The sequence below is a fragment of the Haliotis cracherodii genome, unplaced genomic scaffold, assembly GCF_022045235.1.
Source record: "Haliotis cracherodii isolate W230 unplaced genomic scaffold, xgHalCrac1.p SCAF_4, whole genome shotgun sequence".
In the NCBI taxonomy this organism is placed as follows: Eukaryota; Metazoa; Mollusca; class Gastropoda; order Lepetellida; family Haliotidae; genus Haliotis; species Haliotis cracherodii.
In genome coordinates, this window is record NW_027266297.1 from 67175076 (window position 1) to 67194310 (window position 19235).

Here is a 19235-nt window from a genome sequence, read left to right on the forward strand (position 1 = left end):
TTGAAAATATTTTATGAAGACTCTGAGAAGGTTTTTTTAAAGCAGATATATTTCATTTCATATATTCCTGAGCGAGGTTGTTACGGACATGGAAACAGGCATGGTACCTTATATTTCGTTTCCTACAGGTAATTAAATTAAGCAATTCAAACACACATGGACACACATGGACAAATGTGATATGAGGTCTAATTTACTACATGCCTCTCCGTTGTTTGTAGATATTTTTCCCTAGTGTTGGGTTTTGTATCCTGAACAAAAAGGTTAAGGATAGTTACAGTTTCGGGTGATATTCAAAACTGAGAACACCATTTTGTTCAGTATTTTATTCAACAAGAAAGCTGTTGGTACCCACTTGGTATCCAGAAGGAGTTATGGGTACATTCGGACCATGGGACTACGTGGTGTTCGGGCTGATGCTTGCTGGGTCCTCCAGCATCGGGGTTTACTACGCCGTGAAGACACGTAAACGACGCAGTACAAACGATTATCTTGTCGCGAGTCAGTCTATGACATTCCTTCCCGTGGCGTTGTCTCTAATAGCGACGTCAGAGTCTTCGGTGATGATGTTGGGGACGGCAGCGGAGTCATATGCCTTTGGAATCCAGCTGATTCTTAGTGAGTTCGGTAGTGCCGTTGGGACCATCATTGAAATCATCGTGACTCTCACCTTCCTCAAGAGACTGAATCTATCAACACCGTTTGAGGTAGGACTTCTAGTTCGTTGGTTGGTTGGTTGGTTGTTTAACGCCGCATTCAGCAATAATCCAGCTATATATCGGCGATCTTTAAATATTCGAGTCTGGACCAGACAATCCAGTGATTAATATTATGAGCATCGATCCACGCAATTGGGATTGATGACATACATCAACAAGGTCAGCGAGCCTAGTAGCACATTGAGAAGGCTTTGCCCGGTGCCATGTCTTGTAGATATCCATTTATTTATTTTGACATTAATCTTTCCTAGTTTTGTTTAAGATTTATCCATAATGGGTTGTGTCTCTTTCTGCTCATGTGTCCGAAATTCAGATGAAATATACATTGCTAAATATATTATCAGCCATCTATGGATAGAACCGTTTAGAACTTGTTTATTGTGTCGTGATACAAGTATATTGGTTTTCAAAACTTTTAAACCTTGTTTCTGTTGTAGTTCTTTGAAAGACGATTTCGTTCAAGGCCCCTTCGACTGGTAGCTAATGCAGTGTCGTGCCTAAATTATGTAAAATATATATACATATTCTGATCTACCATGTTTCTTTCATTCTTTAACTGCAATGAATAACGTATAATGACATCAAACTATTTATGTTAAACTATTCATATATCTTTATGTTTTTACATAAGTTACAGTTTCTTTCATAAACATATATATATATATATATATATGTGTGTGTGTGTGTGTGTGTGTGTGTGTGTGTGTGTGTGTGTGTTTATCCTGTAAATAACATCCAAATTGTGACAGTACATGTTTACAGTGAAAGAACACCAGTACATATCAACTGCACTTTATTTTTTTCATACAGTTGCAGTACATGAGCGTTGTCTTATACGGTCAGGCCATCGCTATACAAACAGGTATTTCAAGAACACGCCAATGGAAACTTTATAAGTATATGTCCTGTGCAGAATACTTGCCTCAACCAAGGAATATATGCACCACCTTGTTCTACATGTACCCCTAGGAAAACCACGTCGTAAATTCAGAGAATGGCATTTTGAATATTCTTGATATCAGTTAGATAATACTGGTGCTAATCTGTATTTTGTATCTTTATATATATATATATATATATATATATATATATATATATATATATATATATATATATATATATATATATATATTTGTTAATTTTTTTAGTTAAATCGAAATTAGATAAAGTTAAACTTAAGAAGAAAAAGCATTTTGTTAAACTTACCTTTTGCATTTGTATTATCAATTTTATATTAAATTCAAGCCATCAAAGGATATCATTCTTTTCAATGTCAGTGACGGGGTTGTCCATGTATGCTGCTTTGGCTGTGACTGCCTCCATTACTGTCATCTACACCTCCATTGTAAGTATGACATTCTACTCTCAGACATAGGTAGTACCTGCACATCTGCAGAAACTAAATAATGTTGTTAGGGAACACGCTATTTGAGTATTTAAAACAACAAGAATACAACTTACTATAGTTTTTAATTGCAATAACCCGTTGGTAATTCCGGATCAGAATTGGTCCCATGCAGCCGGATGGTTAAAATGGGTTACGTGGCACACAGTGTGTCATCGAGGTCCGATGGAGTGGATCTTTGCTCAGTCTCTCAACCCTGGTTACTCTGTCCGAATTCAAACTGTTTACAGGCCAAGTGATACACTTCGAACACTGCTGACTGTCATTTTTAACGACATTAACACGCTCATCTGAATGATGTCATGACATGTCAATGGGTAACTGTATCAAATACATAATAAAGCAAAACAGTGAATAGTTTGTTGAAAAATAAAATTATGTTTCTTCCAATGAAAAATATCTTTAACGATATACACTGACAGAACAATGTGACATATATGGGACCTGTTCCATACAAAGGGACCACATGTCGGTAATACTGATACCGTGGAAATCGCTCACCTTGAGCGCTACATTTGAAATTTGAGGTTTTTAGCCAATGGGATCCTTCAGACATCATTCTTGCCTGACCATGATGTTAAGGAATGAAACAAAGATCCCTTTTCATTGCCATTTTGTGAAAACATGCGCGAGGATAAAGGGTCCATAAGTCGGAAGTTAAAATTTGGACACTCTCCTATTGATTTCTTTGTGATAAAATTGTAAGATTTAATGAAAAAACGTATGTCATTTGTCATTTATATGAACATGGGTTTGTATTTTAGTTTAACATTCTCATTGGTATGGATTAAGTTGTAAGTGTATGAATACATAGACCATACAATGTGGTTTTGATCTCGACGAAGACGCTAACACATGTTCTTAATTACTGGCTCAGTATCTTAATTGTTACATAGGCATAGGCCCGTATGTGTTTTTAACAACATATAGCACACACATATAAAAATTGAAGTGAAACTGTTGTGAAGTAAAGAAATGACAATTCATACAAAATTATTTAAAAAACAAAGAGGTACCACAAGTCGGTAAAACTCATTCTACACTAAAAATAATAACGGACCACAAGTCGGTTTTAGAGTATGTTACACATAATAAAAGGAGCCAGATGTCGCATTACACATAAACGACTTTATATTGTTATTTCATGAATGGTAGAGTGATGTTTATTGATACTAAGATGTAATTGCAAATAATATTTTCAATCCCATGAGAAATATTATATAACAGCTTCAATTTCGTTTATTTTGTAATTACATGACGCTCAAGCTTCATGGATCACATGTCCGGAAGGGAAATAACTCTGCTGATTTTAACTTTTGTGTTCGTTCCTTATATGAGGCATTAGTTCCAAGTTCCAACCAGATACGATTGTTCTTTAATTATTTTATAGATGAATCTATTGGATTTGCCAGAAGCCGTACTTATATGCATACTCAAATATTTGGACATTCAAACGCCCGTGACAACAGTGTCCTATGTCCGCAAAAAAATACCAATCACATTTTATGGAGATATTACAATTGGCCTGGTGAACTCAAAGTAGATACATCAACACTTGAAAGAACTTTGAGCCACTCAGTAGCATTTAGAACAATAATGTTCAGTGAAGGTGCTCAAAGATACACAACTGATGTCACTGATAATCTGTTCCAATCATGCTCGAGGGTGAAACGATACACCGATATTCCGATGCATCGTGATACTTGACCAACGATACGATATACGATAGACGTGGGCCCATTTATCGATACGCCACAATACAGAACGCAAATCGCAGCGTTTCCTCGCAGTTGTGCCTTTCAATAAACCGCTAACTTTATTATAGCGTGCGGTAACACATGGCTCCCAAAAACGTACTTACATTTTTAATAAGCTCAGGTTTTACAATGGCAGATGTTTTTCCCCGTCTCAATCTGAACTGAAGTATGCAATTCAATACCATTATTATACTATCTTGTTATTAAAATGTGTTCCTTGTATATTTGGATTTGTGTTTGTAATATATTTTATTAATTTTATTCATATTGTTTTCATTAAGTTAGGTGAAATCGTGTCTGAAGAGATAGAGCAACCACGGGCAGATTACCGCTTTTGACGCTTTGAAACGAACTTTAATTGCTAGAGAATGGATACATAAATTAAAAATGCCATACTTTGACTCGTTACAAGTCATATTTGTGGCAACTTGGCTAATATACGTCAACATAACGTTTTCGCATACATACATGTTGCGCGGGAAGTCCCTACGGTGACTGGTCATATTGTTCCAAACATCCAAATATCCTGCAACAGCAATCACCAGAACCATAATGCTACGCTTGTGGTTCTTATAACTTTAAATATATATATAGTAAAAGATGTAACTAAAGTAACACGATATTGGAATAAAACAATAATTTCAGATACAATTTCTTCGACCATTGGATCAAAATTCTTTGAAGTCGTATCACTGGTGGAGAACATTAAGTATTTTCTGGTGTTTGAACTTTGAATTGTTTTGAAGGAAAGTTAGGGAAAGTTCCACTTTGAATGCTATTTTTATCATTGCCTATCGAGATACGTATCCTATCGTGACCAGGATATCGAGATGCGTATCGTTTTGTGACCTACCTGTAACGTTGCAGCCCTAATCATGCCTTACGAAAGCTAGACATCTCTATTGTTTGAGCATTAATGGAAAAGGTATTAGCAATTAGCCTTCCTTCACTCGCTACAAAACTTCCAACTGGTGCTGCTAGACAATTATATGGGTGTGGCGTGAATTACAATGGCTGCCAGTATTGCCTAAACTGGAGACACTTTATGCTGCATTTACTCACATGACATGTGATGTTTAGTGTGAAATTGCCGGGATGTGTGTTCTTTCAGATGTTGATGTCTCAGGATGTAAGTTTACATGTTCAAAATGTCAAAAGTAACATTATCCACCAAGATTGTGTTGTCCTGAAGTTTTGAAAGATTTGCATGGAATGTATGATTAAGAAACTTTACCTAACGTTGTCTTCCTCACCAGGAAATAAAAACTAGTTGGTGTTTATAATCTTGTTTCAAAACATCTTGTTTAACAAACCCATCCAACTTTGTGTTTCCTTTTACTTCTCGTGCAGGAAAATGGGTCACATGTCTATGGCAAACAAAATATCTTAAATAATTGGTGGCATACAAAGTAAAATGCATGAATATAAACCTCAAGCATTCATCTAGACGTGTTTCAAAACAAAAGATTAACGACGATATGGTACAGGGGAATCACTTGTTGAACCACAGGCCTTAATATAAACTGAAAATTCTCAAAATGGGGTGTTCTACCTATGCTTACTTCTAAGTACAATGGTAACATGAAACTATTGATCTTTTGAAATAGTTTAAATTTTAAAGTGTTCTTTGATACTATTTTGAATTGAAAATATGCATAACTTGTTTTCAATAGTCGACGACTTTTGGTTCCTCTTTATGGAACACGTCACATATAACGTCCTTTTGTGGACTCCTTTCTCAAAACGTAATGCGGATTATTGCCAATATATGAACTTCCCATCTTGACCTATCCCTCCAGGGCGGGTTGAAGGCTGTCATCTGGACTGATGTGCTGCAGTTCACAATCATGATGGCGGGAATGCTGGCAGTTATAGTTAAGGTAATATTGCATTCCGATTCACTAGATTCATTGGTGTATTTGATGAATCGTGTCACCTGTCTATTGGGATGGAGCAGAGAAGTGTAACAAATATCATGGACTATATCAAAAGACCATGAATTATAGAGATTCTTCAAGATTGCTTCATGCAAATGGCAGTCAAATTATTGATTAAAAAGTTATCCCAAGTAAACCTACCTTGTAGTTTTGGGGAATTGGTCTCAAATAAAAACATATACTGAAAGGCATCCAATATAAATCATGATAAGTATCAATGACTAAATTCAGGATGTGGTCTTTCAAGGGTGTCAAAGATGCTGCCACCTAGCTACTCAAAATCTTTGATGAAGAAACTATTCCTACATAGCAAGTAGATAATGTGTGGAATCCTATTATGGATGTGTTATCTCAATGAAAAGTGCGCATCTCTAGGGTACGCTGGATGCAGACGGGGTTGTGGAGCTTTGGGGCCGTGCAGCAGACACTGGGAGGTTGAACTTCAGGTGAGACTAGTTTCATACATTTATGATCTTTGTAGACAAGTACTATGATGTATATTTTCTTCTAACCCATCAACTTCCGTAAAATGTGTTAATATGAAATGAATATGGTGATAAAATAAATAAATATATGTCTACTTTATCCGACAACGAAGCCTTGACCTTGACCCAACAGTGCGTCACACCGTGTGGAATCTCTTCTTCGGGAGAATCATGGCGGGGTTTGGTTATCTGTTCATTCCGACTGTGCTGCAGCGTATCTCGTCCACCAGGTCACTCAGGGAGACCAGAAGGTGGGTACAGAAAGTGTTAAGGCGTTATCGCCTGCTGGTGATCGAAGGAGTTTGTAATTAAAGTACCTAATACATTCCTATTTCTATTCTCACTCTGATAACTCCGGTGATGTAATGCACTGCTTCAGACTGCTCTCATTTCGCATTGTTCAAGTCAGCTATATCCAATGGAAACGACCGTCGTGTTAAGAACATTTATTGCCGGATGATCCATGACAGTTGTTTGTCAAGGGTCAATTTACCTGTTTAAAGTTCGATCTTTAAACACTGAAGTTGCTTATTATTGCACTTGTTGCACATACAAGTCATTGCATATGGCACTAGTTCTACAGATATGTGAATGTACTCGGATATTAGTCAGGGTTTATTCTTGGTACTGATGAGGCCAATGGCCGAAGGTACATTGTCTCGGGCGTGTTACAAAGTCATTCATTTTCCCAGCTTCTTGATAAATGAACATAGATAAAGTTCTCACAGTTTCTGTACAATCACATGTCATTAATTTACAAACGCTGTACCCATTTGGGTTGTGGTAGAAAGATGTTGATCTTACATCAGTATATACTGGACATACTCATAAAAAGTGGTATTCAGTACAATCTGTTTTACAAATCCTACAAGGTCTATGTTCTCTTGCAATACCTACATATCTGCCTGTTTCACTAAATAGATCATGTGAGCTACAACGAAATCGAGAAAGAGCTGTTCTAAACTTATGGAAGTTTACACTAATGTTTTAGTAGTCTTAGATGTATAGTAATTTGCATTTCTAGAACTGGAAAAGGAACCATGCCATTTTTGGATGTACATATCTTTTAAGGTATTTGCCAAACGTCTGAAAAATGTTGTGGCATGTCTACATGTTGCTGTAACAAAATATATCCATATCCATATTCGTATAACAGGTTTATAATTTTTTATGCTGAATTTAGTTTCCCATGGCTATCCTAGAGAAGCATCACATTGTTACATCTGCTAGGGTATCATGTAGATGGTATATAATAACTTGACCCAATCATCAATAACATTTAAATAACTATAGATATACATGGGGGGGGGGGGGGGGGGGGGGGGGGGACCTTCCGCATTCAACATATACCCTTGTGTTTTGTGTGCTAGATTTTACACCCCAAAACGTTTTACTTGCATATAAATGTATCTTTTCAATAACATCCAAATGTACTGGGCCTCAAACTTTTGATTCATACAATAGATTCGGGTTCATTTTTGTATCAAATGTTTTAAAGCAAACATCATATGTAATATTGTCCAAAATTCTAATACGTTTTAAAATGCCAACAAAATATTCTTGGCATGCACTTTTTGACAAAGTTAATCTTTTCTCAGAATTTATAAAATAAAACAACTTCTACAGGTTTCCCTCTATAATGTCATATTACATTTCTGGATAGTTACCACCATTTTTTGAAAACTAAAACTTTGGTTTTATTGTGAGTCGTCGCAATAACGCTCTAATACATTATTTGCTTTTGCAAAGCCAGGTATTGTGTAAGAGAACATGACTATATCGTTTTCGAAAACAAGCAAACATAGCATATATAATTAATAGTTTCGGGGTGAGTTGTGAACCATCAATGAAAATATTCATGTATGAAAAAGGAAAATAGAAAGGGTCTTAACATACACCCTTGTCGGACACCAGTGTTACTTATAAAATTATCAGAAACAGCTCCATTGTTTCGAACACATACCTTTACATTTTTATACAACGAACGCAATAACTTTCCAGTTCTGCTACTTAGCCCATGTCTTTGAAAGAGGGACCACAAGTTAACCCTTTTGACCGAGGCAAAAGCTTTAGCAAAATCTAAAACTGTAGCATATAACTTCCCTCCTAATGATGATATATATGATTTTCATCATGAACATCGATCCACGCAATTGCGATCAATGACATGTATTAACCAAGTCAGCGAGCATCACCACCAGATCCCGTTAGTCGCCTTTTACGAGAAGTATAGTCGCCAAATTTAAAGGGATCATTGATGTGCGTATTGCGTGGTGTTGGGTCACTTACTTGAAGCGCACGTAAACTAGTCAAGCCTGGAAGGTGTGATGACTCGCCTCGAAACGTTTGGCAAAGCTATGGCACAAATCAAACAACTCGGACTAGGCAATAACACAATCCACCACACTCGCACCCTGGTTTCCTATAAAGTAAAATCTCCCACACCGGCGTCTGACCCGCACCTTCCGTTCATAATATGTATATTGACTATACTACATAAATCTAGTAATCTCTTACCAAAATTATTTTAAAATAAATCTATATAAAAAGTTAACCTGAAATTATCTAACAGAAATCCCTACACATAGTTATCATGTTCCTCGGGTTATTCAAGGATATTATCTTCTTTAAAATCAGATTCAGTGCCAGTTCTGGCATTCAAGTCTCCCCCTCTCCCAATCATCATACACACATCATCACAATGTGCTAATACATCAAGTTAGTCATTTGTAATATATGTATGCAATCTTCTATTGCCTTAAAAGGTTTGTGTACCAAGTTGAATATTCAGGGTGAACATAAACACATGTATATAGTATATATGTCTTACATCCAAAGCAGGTTTTAATCTAACAAAATAGAAATGCCACTGTCGTAAACTTTAGACAATTTCACATATTCAGCAAGCTGTTCTCTAACTAATTAGACAGTTTGAATCTTTTCAGCTTCTTTGATCCATAATTTGAATCCTGGAAATATCAAACTTATATCTATCTATATCTTGTATCCATGTTTCCGTTATGCCGATAAAGTCAAATGAGTTTAAGTAATCAGTAAAAGTCTGATCTATTAATTCAGAATTCAGTCCTGAAACATTACCGAAAACAAATGTTCTATATCAACAATCATCGACATCGTTTGTCGGATCAGCATGAGGCGCCCTACAATCATGCTCGGTCTCGTCGCACCCCAAGCAGGTTGTTGTCCTGTCCCAGGCCTATGAGTGAGAACTCAGAAGTCGTGGTCTGTGTGAGCCTCCCCGTCTGTGTTCTTGTGAGGGTGGAGTTCTGATGTCCTGGCTACCACTTCTCTCCCGTCTGTGTGCTGCAGTTCTCTCTGGAGTCTCCTGACTATCTCACATCTCTTCATTTCCCTTCATATCCTCCACAAGTTTGCCTCCTTTATAAACAATATCTTTTATCTGGATTTGAACTAGGTAACCTGCCTGGCTCATGTCGCTGGGAGTATGTTAAGTCATAAGCCACTCCATATCCCATTTCTCTCAGGGTGTTCCCAAGTCCAAATCTTTGGATTTTATAATCCTAGTGCGCTATTGTTACGATAAGTTGGCGGGGTAGATTTGTTGTTATGCTCGATATCCTGTATTCACGTTCCATGTCTTTATCAGCAAGTTCCTAATATGATATGTCTAGTATCCTTTCCTTGCACACTTTATAAGCTTACTCTATTGCCTCTGGTACCCCATATACAATCCACTTAATTTTTGTTCACTGTCTTCCCCGGAGTTCGACTCTAGACTCAAGGTCACTGATACTGTCAGACACTTCATTCACATCTCGTCTGAGAACAGCTTGTTCTTCCCTTTTTACACTGACTTCTGTTCTTATTTGACATACCTCTGCCTTGTTGGATGCACTTCTTCTGCCAAAGATCGTATGTCTCTTTATAATCTGTAATCTGATTTATGAAAGTTGATTCCAATCCTGCAAAGTCTCAACCAGTAGATCCCGGGTTCGATTCTATGTCACAATGCAACAAAAGGATGTCTCATAACTTCGTGGATACTGTCCAGTTTTGGATATGTAATCAAGGTTGCTTGGTCCTGTACATTCATAAATATATCACCTTTAAAACACGTTGGTGACACAAAAACCAAGGTAGACATCGCATATTCCATAGATGATGCAGAGAACGATCCCATAGTCCACATTGTGATGAGAGCAGGTGTACATAACAAAATCGTGTACACCATTGCTGTGCCCTCCGTCCAGTCGGACAAAGGGGTATAGGGGAAAATCTTTTCTACTTGCCTTTGGCCTCCCGGGAGCACACACTTGCCGCTCCAAGCTCTCCATGCTTCTACAAATATTCCCAAAGTACTGGATATGTTCTTCTTGATGTATATCTATACCACAAACTTGATTTTTATTATTTCCTCTCTGGATTTGAAACACACCCGTCTGTCAAGGGAGATAAGACACAGATACTCAGATATCAGTTGATACAGCACTAGTTGAACCCGAATGTTAGTGGATACAGCACTAGTTTTACACACAGACCAGAAGATATCACTTTAGTTCTACACAAAAGTCAATGGATATCACACGAGTTGAACAAAGAAGTCAGTGGATATAGCAGTAGTTTTACACTGGGCCAGAAGTTATGGCATTCGTCCTACACAGAAGTCAATGGATGTCACACAAGTTGAAAACAGAGATCGTTGATATGGCACTACCTGTGCACAGATGTCAGTGGAGAAAGCGCTAGTTGTACATTGGTTGGAAGAGACATCACGAGATACAATACTAATTAAACCTAAAGATGAATATCGGGGACTAGTTTAATTGTTGATTTTTTCCAGTTTCTTGGTCTATCTCTTGTGTTACGATGTACGAGCGTGTGCCAATTTAGCAGTGTATAATACCCTTATATACACAGACAATGCATACGTTTCACACATGTTCATAATTACAATTCTAGACCTCGGCAGAAAATGGGCCGCGTAGTGTAGTCTCCTGTTAAAGCATCGGTGTTTACATTCAGGGCTATCCTTGTTACCATCCCTGCTTTCCCTATTATCCTGCTGATGGGCCTAGCTCAGGGGATTGTCGCATACGGCTACTATGACCACAAACGATGCGATCCGGTGAAGTCAAAGCAAATCAGCTCTCTCAATCAGGTAGGTGTTCATTCATCTCACAGGAACAATACTTTATTTGTTGAATATATTCATGAAATTGTTTGACACATGACACATGTATTGTAAATTATTGAATTTCAGATACTCCCCTTTTTCACCTTGGACCTGTTCCACAATATACCCGGAATGTCAGGATTCTTCTTAGCAGCCCTTTCAAGTGCCTCCCTCAGGTAAACACATCAACACAAACGTTTTAGTTGCAGTAGTTTTCACTCTAATATGGGGGTGGGGAGTGGGGTTGGGGGTTGGGGGAGCAGCAGGGTAGGGAAGGAGCTAGAGCTTTGCACGTCACGCCTACGACCCAGGAGCGTATACTCACATACGTCCATCATGAAAACCCTATTTCTTCTTAAAATCTTAATTACTCATCCAGTCAATCATTGGTGTGTCTATGATTTAACTTCACGTATTTGAGCTATAATGAGCGCATAAAATAGTAGCCTGTGAAAGGATAATATGTATATTTTGTGAGTTGATAACATTTATCATTAACATTTCGTATAGTCATTATTCAAGAAAGGAAGATATGTAGATCTTAACTTGGAATACTTGTTACACTTAAAAAGATGTGGAATTCATCTTCAATTTAACCTCTGTCAGGTACAAACACTTTTAATAGCATCAATATCTTTCGATTTACGACACATATTTACATTGAAATTATGTAATGAGATTCTAAATTTACAAAAAGATTTTATTAATGACCTGTCTGGTAAGACAGATAAATATATTTCCTGTTAAAGATGTGACTTTAATAATGCGAAGTTAAAATAGTTTCGTACAGTTTTGTGCAAATATATTTTTCATTCGGTGCTTAATTATTCCCATAAACCCTTGAATGTTACCAATTTCCCGAGCAATCAGCACAAACGAAAAAACATGTGTAAATAATAGATTTCTTTCTTCAGATACCCAGTTATGTTTATCTTTATCATCAAACTGCCTTAATAATTTATAACATTAAATAGGGGATCTGCATTATTCCATTCTTAGCAACTTTATCCAGTATTTAACTACTCTTTCTTGGCTATGCACAAACATGTAGCAGCGTCGAGTTTCACCAAGAATTGCTTTATTTGAGGCATATTCACTACTACCAAAAAACGTTTGACGTGTGAGGTATGTACTTTTTCGATAGCAGCATAATATTTTGTTCCCCATATTTCCGAACCATATAGTAATATTGGTGCAGTTTTACAATCAAAAGTGTTGCATGCTATTAAAAATGATATAAACTTTTTTTGTTTAAACAATTTACACACATACATATTTGCTTTTGAAGTTTGAATAGCAAGTTGTTTTCATGCTACTGACCACAGTAATATAGAAGAAACAAATTAAAATAGTTACAGTAAGTTACAACCTTGACCGAAGCATTTCCAAAAGTCCATTTTCCCGGTAGCCCAGTCGTCTGAGGCGCCGCGAATCGCTGTGCAGAATTGCGTCCCTTGAGAACGCCAGAATCCTATGATTGTGGGTTCGAATCCCGCTTCGCCACGATTATGTTTCTAGGTTTGTCAGCATGACACCCGTTCTCGTTGGTTTCCACCGAAGTGGTAAACGTTTAAGACCTGCATCACTTCGGGCTTTCCTCCCACATTAAGCTGACACGCCGTGTTTTAACTGGAATATTGTTAAAAGCGGCGTTAAACACAACTCACTCACTCATTTCATTTCAAACAAAATGATTGTAATACATTTAATTGTTTTTGTAAACCACTTACTGCAAATGAAAACATTTCAATATCATCAGCAAACAATAGCATCAAAATATCAACAATATCTTGATGCACAAATATACCATAATAACATTGTTTATGAGTTTCAATAAGAAGTTCATAGATAAAGATACTGAACACAACGGGGCTCAAAATACATCCCTGTCTTACACCTCTTGACGTTGAAAAAAGTTTGTTTTACCCTTGTCAGTCATTATACATGCTTTTACTGGTGAATACATACTTTGCATAACATTAAACATTTTCCCATGACAACCCTTGATTACAAGTAAATACAATAACTTTTGCCTATTCATAAAATCGAAGGCTTTCTTAAAATCAACGAAAGCACAATAAACTTTTTTCCAGATTTGTATAATATTTGGATAATCATACCTAAGTTCATCAAAGAAGATAAAATACCTGTGTCAAATACTTTGTTATATAGTAATTTCAAAAAGGAAATGTGAAAAGGTCCCGCACCCTTAAAATCTCTGGCGGTAATCCGTCCTCTCCAGGTGCTTTGCGAGTTACAGATTGGAAATGGCTTCTTCTATCTTGTATGGAGTGATTGCGTGTGATAAATCATCAATAAAATATATACTACAATTTTCACAAGAATGGTCATCATGGAATTGGAAAACCGAATGATCAAATTCAGAACAATCTTCTGTAGTTGCAGGGTTCAATAAATTTATAAAATACAATGCCCAAACGTCAGGTGATATTGTATTACTGGAGTTCTTGTTTTGAAGAGCACCTGTAAGTGTAACCCAGAATCTGTTACAGTCATTGTGCCTTTGCTTCAATATATTTTTGCAAATGTGCACAGTTATATTTTCGTAACTTGTTCAGTAGTCCATATTGTTCAGATTTATATTGAACACAGTCATCATCAAAGCAAGAAGGTTGTGGTCTTCTAGTTTGCTTAGATGCTTTATCATAATCTCCTCCATTTACAGCACTGTGAATCATAATTTTGGATAATTTGTCAACGGCTTTGTTAATGTTATCACCTAATATCAGTGAGACGTTTCCATACATAATCTGACCCAAAGGTTTCAACTGGTAGAATATATTATTTGGGGCAACATTTTAAGAGCTTGTGAGAGTTTCATATGTGTTCGACGAGTGTGATATACGGATAATACCCCGATGTTGCAGCACCATATCATCCTGTCTGTCAGCTGTTGCCCATATCACATGGCACGACATCGTCAAACCCTGCAGGCCAAATATGTCAGAGTTCAGAGGAGTCCTAGTCGCCAAAACAACAGGTAATAGATACAGAATAGAAGTAAAATCACATCTCAACGTAGTGCGCTGAACAGAGTTCATTAAGCAGGCTCATTTGAAAGACGCGGGGTTTGTGTTTAGCAAATCATACTTAGGGAATATACATTTAAGAGTCAAGATTCATTGTGTCCACGTATGTGTGTATGTGTGTGTGTAGAAGTGAGTGAGTGAGTTAAAATTTTAAGTCACATTGGCAATGTTTCAGCCATATCGTGACTATCAATAGTTAAACAAAATACATAAAGTGAAACTTATATCAAAACCTGTCAACGAAGGACAGTAAAATAACTAGATTTATCACGGGAAAAGATATAAAACTAGTACGGAATAATAAAAGAGAATAGCACTATGCATTACGATACAAGATAAAAACGGGCTACAGATCGCCAGCAACTGAAGGTAGACCACCATACTGGGGACCGTGTGTGGAAGAGGGAGGATAATATTTAAGAAGACAGATGTTTTACATATCCAAGCAAACCGTTTCGAGTGACTCACCACTTTGTAGCTGGATGTCATACATGTCGTGATGCCAAACAAAGATGCCAAAATGAAGTGTTTACGTTTTGTGTGTTATATTACCAAACTCCTATAATTGACTGCTTAATTTATACCCAGTGGTGATGTGTGGCGTTCTCAGTTGCATATTGGCTGTTGTCGTCTCTGAAGCTGGAACGAAAACCCTGAACCAGGTTGGTCCACTGTCCACGTTAATCAACCTTATGGAAGATTTAATTAAAATTCTAATTTTAAACGATAATACAAAGATCGATCGCTTGACGCTTACAGTCATTATTAATTTTCCAACTAAATGTCATGTTCGTTAGGCTACTTGATCTAAGCTCATTATGTAATGTATATGTTTAAGACGTAAGGGACGGTTGGGTTAATAGTTAAAACTGGGTTAGAATAGGCAGTTGGGTTAGAATAGTTAAAACTACTGAGTTCGATTCCCAAAATGAGTACTATGGGAATGAACCCATTCATTCTTCTCTTTGCCTCTGTATAAGGAATATCTCTATACCCTATGCCCGTTTTCTCACTTTAAGACTTTGGGATAAATTGCTGTAACCCACATATGTCACACCAGAATACCAATTCAAATATGTGTTTAAATATTTGCCTCGGGTGCATATTCTGTTTCAGATCGTCTACACCCTATTGTCCATTGCCAGAAGTCCTTTAAATGCTCTGTTCTACCTAGGAGCTTTGTTTCCGTTTGTCAACACTAAGGTAAAACATATCCTTGTTTGCTATAAAATAAAAGAAATAAGTAGATAGTAAAGAATAAGGAGTTGTATGTGTTTTAGGGGTTGTCTTATAGCACAAGTTATGGCACAATATATATGTTCGTGAATGAACAGGGTGCCATCACAGGCCTGCTAGCAGGTGTCAGCCTCATGCTGTGGTTGTCCATAGGATCCATGTACTCCTCTGCCGGATCAGCCAGCACCTACCTTCCTTCGGCCCCAACAGACAACTGCCCAGGGTTCAATGTGACTTCATCATCCTTCGTCAATTTTACCTCCACCATCGTTCCGGAACAGAATGAAGTCGTCAAGAGCAGGTACCGTGTACCATTGTTGTGTGATGAGAAGAAGAATTCATTTCATCTTCAGTGTAGCCGTCAATTTTTGTAAAATAGTCATGAATATTTGAGTATTATTATGTAACATTCAAGAAATTGGACAAATCTTGTACATATACATGCCATAGGTTCTCTATGAAAAAGTCTAAAACAAATGAGAGTGCGTTAAATGGGAATCGAATCCCGTCAATATTTCGGACTTTTCACTGGGTATGAATAATTTTCTTCAGAAGAATCTTTTTTTCTCAATCTAAAATTTGAAAAAAACGTGTCATTTGGCTTGGCCAAATGGAAACCACGTGATTTAAATATTACGTTTCCACATTCTGCTAACCAGGCGAGTTCACGAATACTTGTGACGTCGTCCATTGTTTCACGACACCCTCGCATTCCAAGATGATGTAGCATTACAGAATGACATCATGTCTGTCTCACAACTAAGAGAGTTAACGTGGAGAGAATGTGTGCCAGTATGGTAACTGAGGACGAAATCTGCCAAAACCACGCAACAATAGAATCAACGTTTGATTTGGCTCTAAATCCCCTTTTGTACTGGATTCCAAAGCTCCATAAAAATCCGTACAACGAGAAATGATATTACTTGGGCCAGCACATGAATCACCGTCTGCCTTTCCCAAAGTTTAACCACATTCCCCAACACAATTATCATAAAACTCCTGCTCAAAGGTTGTTAGGGCCAGGATATCACCTTTTCGCGAACGCCTGGTGTCATCACTATTTGATTCATGATTCATGAACGCTTGCTTATGATTTAGTCGTGATCATACAATTGACTGTGCTTGCAATGTAGTAAATACATGTACTTCTTATGATTATGGAAAAAAACGTTTGACGCTTTTATTCAGAACATGACTGATAACGTTTGTATTTTACAATGTCGATAAACATATGGAATATACAATAGAACCCGAAAATCTGAAAACACCTAACGTTTATCTTCTAAATATAATATGGATATATAGACTCGTATTACTACTACGTAGCATGACCATATCGCTACAGATCTGACCTGGATACCCTGTACAACCTTTCCTACACTCTGTTCTCCACGATGGCTATTGGGACTGTATTGCTGGTCGGGTTGGTTACCAGTTTCCTGACAGGTGGGTGTGGTGTCCTTCATTCCACAATTGGTTGAAATGTTCAAATCTTTCATTTTTGTCCAATCCAACTATTTCACATTTTCATATTTTCTATTTACAGTTCATTCCATTTATTATTTGTATTTCTATTAAATATTTTATTATCATACATATAATTTGAAGATTTGGGGTGCCGTTTTCGTTTTACTTTGCCTGTTGTCTTGCCTTTTTCATGTTTGTTGTTTTTGTTTGTTGTTCTGTTTGTTTTGTGTTTGTGTGTTACTGCTATATAAAACCTTCCATTTCCGTCAATTTTAAACTCACTTGACTCCATAGACATTGTCTTGGAATAACACTGAATTGACAGTACTTTAAGTTGGGAAAAGTGCTCTTCTTACACTTCTAAATCTAGACCCTGAACACACACAATCTGTTGTAGGGGGCAACGAGAAGCCAATTGATCCCGACTGCCTCATCCGTCTGGAGGACATCCAGTGTTGGTGTGTACCCGACTCACTGAGGACAACGCCCAAACCCACAAGGTCGGGGGACTACGAACTGGTAAGTAAGGAAGGTACTGTATTATCAAGGCTATTCTATGAATATGGGCACATTACTGAATTCTCTCGATACTGCTGTGACTTTCTTCTGTAATGCGCAGAACATTAATCCATGATCAACACCAACACTCGCTCACTTAGAAGAACCAACCACCTCACCCACTGCAAACAAGCTTGAAAATTATATACATATTAAGTATACAGCGCACTTGTACGCAATCTTCTGTATGTGCATGATGTACTTATGAAAATGATTTGGTGAGATTCGTCCCTTGTCCAATGAGTTGTGGATGATAGAAGCACAAATTATCACAACCCACCTTTGGTTCTGTATCCAGTGATGAGATCATGTTTCTGTTGACTTTCAGACGCCAGTGGAAGGTGATCCTGTGCTTGGTGAAGACATTAGTGTGGACAAGAGGGTTCCTACGCGTTCCTTCAGTGCTACCGAAGCTGCACTGGCAGGGGACAGTAATATGTGACAACTGGATTATTAAACTGCTGCGAATTATACGTGTGTGTCTGATTCGTTGTTCATGTATAATAACTCGTATGAAAATATGCAGCTAATAAACAAATAACCTTCAAGTCCGTTAATTTACTCTTTTATCTAAACTTAAATGACATATTGTATCTGGTAAGTGTTAGACTGTCTTCCTTCCTGCAAACGACTGGCAGTCCTCGTAAATGCGTATACACCAAACGAGCTGATAAGTATTTACCCTATGCAACATTGACATGGGATCGAGAAAACATGAGAAAATAGGCTCGTTTTTGTTTTATAATATTTCAAACTGGTAGCCAAATGGTTTAAGGCAACGGAATTTGTTGTCCAAATATGACAATTATCCTGCCGGTGTCACTTTACCTGATGTGTTATCTTCAATTATACATGTGACCTTTTTTTGTAAGTTTCACATTCACTTTTCTCTGGTACTGATGTTCATGGAGGACGTAGCATCGGACCATGACTTCAGGAACTCTTACTTGACTCAGTGCACTAGTTTCCTTAATTCATCAAGTTAATCGTTAAGATGTTTTATTTAATTCTTCAACTAGGATAGGATAAGTACAGAATCTGTCATACAATGTTGCCTTTTTCAAGCAACTATAACACGTTTATCGAGGTTTTTTTAATGTCTAGACAATATGTGACAAGTTAATAAGCCTTCAAAATGTGTCTTTTCTCTTTGTCACAATCTAAAAAAAGCGACAAAACCCTTTTCATAATAATAGGAACTCACCGCATAAAGCAGAGTCCATTGTACGATTCCAATTATAGCATAAATATGTGTAAGTATCACGGGAACATAGGTGAAAATAGGGAAGTTTATTGGACATCATTTTTGTCACTGATGCCTCAACTTGGGAAAGGTCCTCCACATGTCTACCATAAAAGTATTTGAAATCTTTACTGGTGCTTTGAATATAGTAACCTTGATCAAACAACTTCTGAACAAGAGTCGTATGACGATCTTTGGAATCTTCGAAAAAAGAGCATCCTCG

General features: G+C 37.2%; 1 protein-coding gene across 1 annotated transcript; it reads left to right on the forward strand.

Moving 5' to 3' along the window:
* The first annotated feature begins 374 nt into the window (after positions 1-374).
* LOC139479620 (sodium-coupled monocarboxylate transporter 2-like) lies at positions 375-18211 on the forward strand. Its single transcript, XM_071262460.1, has 16 exons — positions 375-707; positions 1157-1225; positions 1530-1581; positions 1997-2064; positions 5681-5761; positions 6194-6264; positions 6417-6554; positions 11308-11443; positions 11546-11634; positions 14347-14459; positions 15097-15170; positions 15625-15711; positions 15843-16045; positions 17090-17190; positions 17609-17730; positions 18098-18211. The coding sequence occupies exons 1-16, from the start codon at positions 375-377 to the stop codon at positions 18209-18211; spliced, it is 1851 nt and encodes a 616-aa protein (XP_071118561.1).
* The last annotated feature ends 1024 nt before the right edge of the window (positions 18212-19235 follow it).